Source organism: Limulus polyphemus, unplaced genomic scaffold (genome assembly GCF_000517525.1).
Source record: "Limulus polyphemus unplaced genomic scaffold, Limulus_polyphemus-2.1.2 Scaffold2380, whole genome shotgun sequence".
Classification (NCBI taxonomy): Eukaryota; Metazoa; Arthropoda; class Merostomata; order Xiphosura; family Limulidae; genus Limulus; species Limulus polyphemus.
This window is the reverse complement of record NW_013667990.1, coordinates 119,375-129,266: the sequence shown is the minus strand read 5'-3', so window position 1 is coordinate 129,266 and position 9,892 is coordinate 119,375. Positions and strand designations below refer to the sequence as shown.

The following is a 9,892-nucleotide window of genomic DNA, read 5'->3' as shown; positions in this document are numbered from 1 at the left end:
TTTCCCTAAATCTCAGCGAGTTCTAAATCTTCAAGCAACACTTGAAATGACGTTATTTTTGTTTTGTTTCTTTTAACCTCAGAAATACATGAGCCTTCATTGAAACAAAACAAATAAATGTATAAGCTATGAAAAGCTTGGTCACGAAATTGGTTCTAGAATATGATTATAACGCTTTAGTGAAACATAATCATGTTCGCACCCAACTATAAGCATTTTCGGTTCGCCAGTTACCAAGAGCAACGACCTCCTTCTTAGACTACCTCCATGTGTGAGAACCGATGGCGTTACAATACATAAATATTTTGTACAGCTTCTCCGCCCTATAGCATTTGGCTTCATCATGGCAACCGGAGTAGCATTACTTTTAACTCTCATTGTTGTCATTACTGCACAGACTGAAAATACCATCAGGGCATCGAAAATTCCAAACAGGTTTGATTTTGTTATAAGTTTATCTACACTACCGTCTTGAAAGTAGAAACACGTCCCAACTTGAAAGTTGTGTTTAGTCATTATACTGTATAGACATAAAGTAAACTGTTAAACTCGGTCGGAAAAGTTATAGAAACTTAAGAAAACAAATTCGAAACTTAATAGTTCTGCACTGAAACTTTGATCTTATGATTTAGCCTTTTACAGTTTTAGACTTGCATATTTTAAAGTTACTATGCTAGTAATACTATTCTACTTAAGTTATAAATAAAAAGTGTAGTCTAAGTTAAGTTTGGTAAGTTTTTTTCTGCAGCCCGATTATCTATGCTGTAACATGTTGTCGACTGGGTTATATAGATGTGCAACAGATTCACCCGACGTGAAAATGGAGCAACTTCTGTAATGATTAATGAGCATAAATAAACGTTGGTAGTTCTAGTACAAAGTAATAGCAAACTTAATGTTGCATGTGCATCAGATTCCTATTTGCTTCCCTCTATATTACACCAAGTACATTGTTAAGATATTTGTTTCGTTTTCTGTACATTCGTAGTTACGTTATTTTGGAGAAACTTGCATCATCTAGTGAAAAATGAATATCACATAAGGCCGATTGATATGAAATGGTTTTTTTTTCTGTTCTTAAGCTTGATATATTTTCTAACTAAGTTACATTTCAGGAAAAAAGAAACTCATATTTTTTGTACACTTATAATAAAATAGAGTGAATACTGATATGAATAATTAACGTTAAAATAGGTATAAAAATAATTTGTAAGTTGTATCAAAAGTTTAGAAATATTGGTCTAAAAAGTCAAAATTAAATATAAATTAATTTTGTTTATAATCCAAAATAGCATGTTTGTATAAATTATGTTTAATATAGAGAATTTAGTGTTTAAAACTGCCATCATATACATTATTTATTTAAGCAATTAAGTATATATGTGTGTGTGTGTGTGTGTGACTTTTATATTTATTACTTATTGAATGAAATTGTTGTTTTCTAGTTATAATGTAACTAATGTTAATACATATGTTAAGTTTATGGTTCATAGTTTTTAAATAGCTCTTATGATTTTATTATAAAGAAAATAAATTATTGTACTATATAAATTCAAACTATCTTTTTAATAATTAAAGGGTTTAAAAATAAAATTTGTATAAACCTCATACTGTTTCATCATACAACTTACTGTACCAGTCATAATCACAATTCTTATGTGAAATTTTCTGTAATCACTAACTACTTTTCTTAAAATATTTTTCATGCTTTAAAGGAAGAGAATGCTAATAAGTTAAGACAAATTATAATATCAATGGATAGTTTTTTGTATAAATAGAACGTGTAATATATAGTATTGTGGGTGAATAACTATGTCCATAATAATTATACATATACATAGGCTTTGTTATGCACATAGTCAAAGAAAACTATACGAATAAATACATAATTAAACAGAAGATATTAGTGTAATAGTTTGTAAGAAAATGTCACGTATATGTTAATGAGTAGTCATGCAAGTTTTGTCAAGTATTAGAAATAAAATACACAGAGAGAAGCAATTAATTGAACCATTGTAGCTCTTCAAAAACAAGTAGTTATTATTCTTAATTCAGAGAACAGTGATGAATCACAAAAGACATAATGATAATGCAATGCTAATCACTTGCTTTTATGAAAGATTAAACTATTTGGAAATTTGTTGGTAATCATGAATGTAGAAGCGGAACATTTTTTTGGAAACAAATATATGTATGATAAGCTCTGCACCTATCACTGTTAAAGTAATCTTTCTTAATCAGTTTGAATTTTTCTCATAAATAAATAAATATTGAGGTTAACATACATTCTATTGTTTTAGTCTCTTATTTCTTACTTAATGAATATAAAAATTGCATTTGCTATTGAACAGTTAAGGTAGAATATATTTTTTAAACTGCATGTACCTAGCTGTACATTCATTCATTCATTGTTTTTATTTGTCACAGTTTTCCTGATCTTGGCAAAGAAAATGGCAAACTTAACACAGGAATGTGCCAGGTTTACCATGGTGCTACATGTTCAAAGCTACTTGCAAACAAAACAGTCTTTTTAAGTTCAATTCACAGCCAGGGAATTTTGGAAAAAAAGTTAGCAGCAGCTTTTTCAGTGATTGCTTCTTCTCAAGATGTTTCATCAGAGTGTCACAAGTTTGCTATTCCTTCCCTTTGCTACTATGCTTTTCCTCTGTGTGAGGAAAATTCATCAACTCCGAAGCCACGTGAGGTCTGCCGAGATGAATGTGAAGTATTAGAAAAGAGTATTTGTCGTTTAGAATATTCTATTGCTAAACGACATCCTCTTATTGGTCTGCAAAATATACTTCCAGCATGTGAAGATTTGGCTCCATTTGGTTCAGAAACAAGTCTAACTTGCATGAGACTTGGAGTTCCTAATTCTATTCAAAAAAATGATGGTAAGTATTAATCTCAAAGCACCTTGTGTGTTGTGACTATATACCATTCTACTCTAAAGATAGCTTCTAATGTCTGTATAGTATATGTGTTGTGTATGACTTATGATTTGTTTTAATCCAACTTTAAATAATTATATCTGTAAACACACACAGTTACCAAACGTATTCAGAAAGCACATTCCTCATTTTTTAATGGGTTCATCCCACTTTAATTTGAATATGAATTCCATGGCATATGTTGTGTAAGGCTGAAAAAGAGATGAGTAGCTCACACAGACAGCCAGTTAGATTCAAGATGTAATGGGAAAAGGGTTAAAGTGGATAAATCATTGGTTTAAAGTATTGGTAGTATTTGTATCCAAAATGTATTAACCACCTTATTCATATATTGTTCACTGTGGGCAATGTTGACTTAGCCAACCAAAATTATTCACTTCTCAGTTCCATGTGAACTTTGTAACAGATGAAAATAAACTCAAATCTAGCTTAAATGAAAGTTTAGGACTGCAGATGAGTGTGAAATACAAATATAATAAAAAAACTAAATCAAATTATATTAGAGATATATGAATATATCTTTATTCATATAATTTTTTATAAGTTTAAATACAGATTTCTGCACTTAGTTACAAGGTCTAGACAAGTAGGATGTACCCAATTTTGAACTGTGCTAATCTTGCCCATTTGAACTGTGGCCAAAAGCTTAGCCAACTCCTCACTTATATTCACACTTGACCAACTTGCTGTCTGATTTATTATGCTTCTCTTGATGAATTTTTGGCAGATTGCTAACAGTGGTGTGCTATCAAATTTTGGGGCCTGGAAACAAGAAAATAAAGCAGGGCTCCATACACATGCAGCAAATAAATTTTTTAGAGCATCCTCTCTATATGTTTTGGGCAAATGTGTATTCTGAACTACTGAGCCCTGGTTAGTTGCTCTCCTGTAGTGGCACAGCACTAGTTGGTTTATATAAAGAAGTCAGAAACACTGGCTAACTTTTTCTGTTAACAGGGCTTAACTGATGATGTGACATTTTGTGGAGCTTAGGGTGTCACATAGTCAGTCAGTGATGTATTTACACACAGGCTGACTAGGCCCAGACCTAAGGTGGCGAAATTCTAGTGGCATTATTTTCTTAAAAAGAAAATACTGAAGTTAATACAAATATGTAGCTAACTCAACACTAATAACAGTTTGTTAGAAATAAGACTTACAACCCTTCTCTTTCTGTCACCCCTCACCTCTTTGCTATTGCTAATAAATCTCTGTTCTCGACCCTACTGTCCTAAAAGATTTTATAGCTCTTGATTTAGACTATGTACAGTCCAAGGAGCATGTGGGCAGCACTTCTGAATGAGCCTAAGGGTGGCAAAAACTTTAATATGTCACTGCATGTAGTTTTGAATGTATATGAGTCTGATTGTACTATCTTAACTGTTAAAAAAGGTGGGGTGGTACCATGAAGCAGGCTGTTTGAGCTGATTTGATCTTAGTCATCTGGTAATATTATGTTTGATATTAACGTCTTGGGCATTGTTGGCTGTAAGGCAGATGTTGCTGCTTTACAAAAGGATTTAGATCATTTGACAAGATGAGCGAATAAATAGCAGACAGCTTTTAACTATAATAAGTGCAAGGTAATAAGTGTGTTATCATAATTTGGATTATAAATATCATCTTCATGGGAATAACATTAGCAGTGTTATGGAAGAAAAGATTCTTGGTGTTCTGGTTAATCAGTCTCTTAAGCTATACAAGCAATGCATTGTTGCTAGTGGTAAGGTGAATAGAATTTTATGTTGTATTTACAGAACTATTAAATATAAGTTTAAAAAAGCTATAATTTCATTGTATAGGTCATTGGTTAGGCCATATTTAGATTACTGTATTCAGTTTTGGACCCTTTACCTTAGAAAGGACATTGAATTATTGAAAAGTGTTTAGAAAAGGGCTACTAGGATTGGTACCTGGAATGAAAAGATTGTCATATGAGGACAGTTAAGATCTTTGAGAATATTAGAAGACATAAATAGAAATTTTGGCAGGGTAAGAGTCAACTTCAGCTAAGACGGTTTTATTTTTTAACCAGGTTGTTGGCCTTTGGAATGGGTTACCTTCAGATGTAGTAGAGGCAATAAATTGTAAAATATTTGTATAAGACTTTTGCATGACCTCAGTTGGAGTATTGTGTATAGTTTTAGTGCCTTTAATCAATACAGGAAATATAGCAGCATGTTAGATAGAAATAGACTACTAATTTGTTTAAGTAATTTAATTGAGATCTTATTAAAGTTTTGGGCTTATTTTCGCTACAGTATTGAATCATAGGAGACCTCATTATTGTAGATATTCAAAATTAGTTGCACTTTTAAGTCTTTCAGTGGTTAATCTGTTTTAATATTGAAATAAGATGATTGGCAGTGTTTTCTTGAGTATTAGAGAAACAGATTTAAGTTTTGAATTACAAATGCAGTTTTGTTTTTTAAAAAGCATTTTTTATTGTTAGTTTTATAAACTAATAGAGCACATTAGTTTGTCTGATGATGTGGTTAATTTTAATCATTTTAAACTGTTGTTGCATAAGTTTGATCGTTTTTGGTGGGTTGAGACAAACCTTGATTGATCAAGTGGTAGTCCAGTTGTCACATTGCTTTTACATATGCTTTAATTATTCTGATAACTTTCTAAGTTTCTGTCTCAGGAAGTTAACATTTTGATTTGGCTTTTAGAACATACTTGTTATGTGGGAACAGGAGAAGACTATAGAGGTGTGATGTCTCAAACTGTCTCTGGTCACGAGTGCCAGCACTGGAGTCATCAGATTTTCTATCACACCTCAGACTACCCAGAACTGATTGGCGGTCACAATTACTGCCGTAATCCTGGTGGAATGGAGAGCCAACCATGGTGTTTTGTTGCAGATCCACAGGCTCGGAAAGAGATGTGTGAAATACCCAAATGTGGTAAAGTGTAAATGCTTTTTTAATTTAACATTGATATCATTATACTTCTTTTAATTGTTTTTTTATTATAAACTATTCAATATGTGTTTTATATTGTTGTAAGCCATGTTTTTCATATTTTAGTGTAGATTTTTGCTAGAGGGAGCTGCTAAGCACAGTGATAATATAATATGTAGAAGGATTATTATGATATAATGATGAAGCTTCAAGAAATATGTTGTTTGTGAACCTGTATAAAAAGAATGTAGACTGGCTATAGAAACCATGATAGAAAAAATAATTTGTTAAAAGTTATGTGGGATAAACTTGGCATTATTTTTACCAAATAATGTTAAAAACCCTGCCCAATGATAAAACAGGTTATAAAAAATACTGTTAAGTATTTATTACTTACTGTTACATACATGTTTACAGTGATCTGTATTTGCAATTTTAGTCTAAGGTAAAGGCTTAAGTGATTTTATATATATATATATATATATCATTGTAGGTGAGAATTGTAAGAATGTTGTCAAGAGAGAAATAATATAAGTTTAAACAGATTGTAATTTCATTGTATTGGTTTCATTGGTTAGGCTATATTTGAAGCATTGTATTCAGTCTTGGGCTCCTTATCTTAGGAAGGACTGTGATTTGTTGGAAAGGGGTTTAGAGGAAGGATAGAAGGATGATACCTGTGATGGAAAGATTGACATATAAAGATAGGTTAAGATCTCTGGATTTGTTTTCACTTGAAAAAAAAAAAGAGTTAGAGAGGATCTGATTGAGGTGTTTATGATTGTTAAGGAAATTTATAGTTTTTATGCATCATTTTCTCTTGAGAATGGTAGGACGAGGAGATACAAAAATTTATCTTGGCATAGTAATAGTCATCTTCAGCTAAGACAGCTTTATTTTTCCAATAGGATGTTTGGCTTTTGGAATAGGTTGCCTCAGGTGTGGTGGATGCAGTTAAGAGAGTTAAAGAAAGGTTTGATAAGTATTTGAATGATAAGGGCTCACTTTGAGTATGTTATTTTCATTTTAAAGTTTAGTTCAGTGGATGGGACAGACTACATGGTTGTATTTATAATGAAGTTCCATTGTTTATGATTCTTTATGCATCTTTAATTAGGAGTTTAGTGCTTTCTTGGGCTTTGGAGTATGCACAGAAGAAAGATACTGCTTCAACTAGCTAAACTCTAAATTGTTAAGCTTGTTGTCCCTCAAGTTTTATATTATATAAAAGTTACCAGTCACTAAAGTACACGTATCCATAATGTAAAATGTAATGTTCAAAAGTTTCTTTTGTTGTTGAATATCTGTTTTCATGTAAGAACTGTAACTATTATTGCTATTCAAGAAATATATTTAAATTTTTGAAATGAAAGATTGCTTGGTAGCTCAGCTGATTGCAATTAATAAGCCACTAAACTATTTGCTCTAAACTCAAGCAGCACTAAATATTTTGCCCTGGACTATGCACATAATTTTGTTGCAACATTGTTCTTTATTGGTGGGTTCTTTTAAATTACCTGGCATAAATAATTCCTTGCAGTTTATGTAAATGATAACAGATTAGTTTATTTTTTCCTTAATTTTTTTGCAAGCTTAAACATTGTGAAACTTCTAGGCCATATTTAGAAATGACGTTAACTGCAGTACATTAACATAATGAATAAACTTACATGTACTACTTCACGGCTGGATTGCAAAACACACTGACTGATTTACTCTATCAGCTAGAAACAACTCTGTTATCTTCTCAACTGTCTTTTTTTAATTCTTTACAAAACCTCATATTTGTAATCTACTTCAGAATTTACTAGCAAGTTTGATGCCAAAGCCTTAGAACTTTCAAGGGTTAATTTAATATTATCATTATGACCTGTAGCTCTTTCTATCTAACACCTAAGTCACAACAATAAAAATATAGTTATAACACTGCCCCTTCCTGGATTGTGAAGACTTTTGAAAAATTTCAGTGCAAAAACTAAAATACTACACTTAACTGTCCACTCTCCAAGTCTTTTTAGTGATTTTCTTTTCTGAGGCCCATTACATACAAATTGGATGGCATTTTGATTCTTGTCATTGGCCATCCTGTTGCTGAGGGAGTTCATCCAAGTGGTTGAGTGAATTTACTGGTGACTGCATCCTTGATGATCCATTGGAAGTAGTCTCAACAAGAATTCTGGTCTCCACCACAAGAGGTTTTGCTGACAAGTTCTTCTTTAGAGTTACCTAGTCGACCATTCTTTCACTGATGCACTTCCAAAGGTGATCACAGTGGATGACCTTTGACACGGATTGCCTATCTTTCTGAATTCTGTACACCACATCATTAATTTTTTTCAGTACAGCATATGGTCCTTCCCAACACCTGCTTAAGTTTGGAGTTTGTCCTTTCTTGTGATAAGAACTGTTCAGCTATAGCATATCATGTCAACGAAATCCAGTTTTATGTTTTATCGGTACTTACATCATAACTACCTTTTTATTTATCACAAACTGATTTAAATTTTCCCAAGTAAAGTCATGTATAACATCTTTATTCTTCGCATCCATGAGAGATCTTCAGACCATTAATCCATCTGGACATGTTGAAGAGTTTGGTTCTATTGTGGCCAATTCACTAGATGGAAATTTATCATTAACACATTGTAGTATAAGTATTGTATTTCTTGGTCATGCAATGACCACCATACTTGTCTCCACTAGAAGTTCAACATCCTGGATAATAATTGTTATGTAGTGCACAAGGATATTCTGGTCACTGACTATGAAGCTAGCCAAAACTTACATTCTTTTCTCTACATGAAGTCAGTTCCAAATATGCATTCTTCTTCTATGGTGATTGTCCACACATCATGAGATGTAGAGAAGCTTCCAAGAGTAAGGATAACTTCCAATTTCCCTTTTGCTAGAACCTTATGTCCACCAGCTTTTCGTATCAATCACTCTTCATTCTTTATTTCTCGAGGCAAGTTTCCATTTTTCATTAACAAATCAGGTTGAACAATTGAAGCTGTAGAATCAGTGTCATTCATCATACTGCAGTGTTTTCCATCAATAAACCCATGGACTTCTGGATGATTTTACTCAAATAATGAACTTCTTTAATATTTGGGACAGATGCAGTATTTCCAACTGAACTTTACCTCATAAATCAAACTAATTCTTGTTTTCCTGATGTCTGGTTAACTTTTTGTTGTTCCTTTGATCTGGTTTCGCTCTGTTTCCCTGACTTAACAGCTGTTGATTCCTGACAGTCTTGGCTGTAATGGCCAGATTTTCTACATCTATAAGAAATGTCTCTTGTCTTGTGGTTTATTTCCTCCATTCTGTTTAACTTGCTGTCTGATTAATTTTTCAATTCTTCTAGATTATTTTTAGGGGAAGTTGATGTCTCAGTACTACAGGCTCTAATGATCCAGTAACTTCGAGATGATGTTTTTAGCTGTTTATCTGTGACTTTAATGGATTCTAATTCCATTTCCAACTGCAGAGTTTCCTTTAAGGATATACACCTAATTTGCTTCATCCTAATTCTCATATCCTCACCTGTTATTGGATCCATAAGTTTGTCATGTGCCAATGAATTCATCATTTCACAAGGAGTGTCCAGATAAGATAATTAGGTAAGTCTTTCCAGATCTGCATTTTTGACTAATGTCTCTTCTTTCCTCCATACCCTGTACTGGAACTTTGCTCTGGATACATCTTTCTGGTGTGACACTACAAACCAGTTGAATAATTCAGTTACCAATGCTAGATAGCTGTTACAACTCTCTCTGCTGGAAGGCTACTTAAAAAGCTGGTCCTTTTAAATGGGGAGCAAGATGCATGGCTTCTTGTTCATTATTCTACCTGTTCACTCTGAAAATGATTTTGAACTGAGTCTAGTTTGGTGACGAGGAACCCACTTTGAGATTAATAATGGCTGGAGACGGCTTAAATGGGTAATGAAGAAAAACTTTAATATAAGTTTAACATGACAGCAAATGTACAACGTTTCGACAAGGTTTTGTCATCATCAGGTACCTGATGATG

The 9,892-nt window shown here is 32.6% G+C and overlaps 1 protein-coding gene across 1 annotated transcript in view; it reads left to right on the top strand.

Annotated features, from left to right (window-relative positions):
* The first annotated feature begins 286 nt into the window (after positions 1–286).
* The window catches only part of LOC106466788 (inactive tyrosine-protein kinase transmembrane receptor ROR1-like), a 12,138-nt gene continuing 2,532 nt past the window's right edge, over positions 287–9,892 (top strand). The window contains exons 1-3 of the mRNA XM_022394870.1: positions 287–435; positions 2,428–2,894; positions 5,627–5,860. Coding sequence (XP_022250578.1) covers positions 344–435; positions 2,428–2,894; positions 5,627–5,860 — 793 coding nt within the window. The 5' untranslated portion in view covers positions 287–343. The remainder of the gene's footprint in view (positions 436–2,427; positions 2,895–5,626; positions 5,861–9,892) is intronic.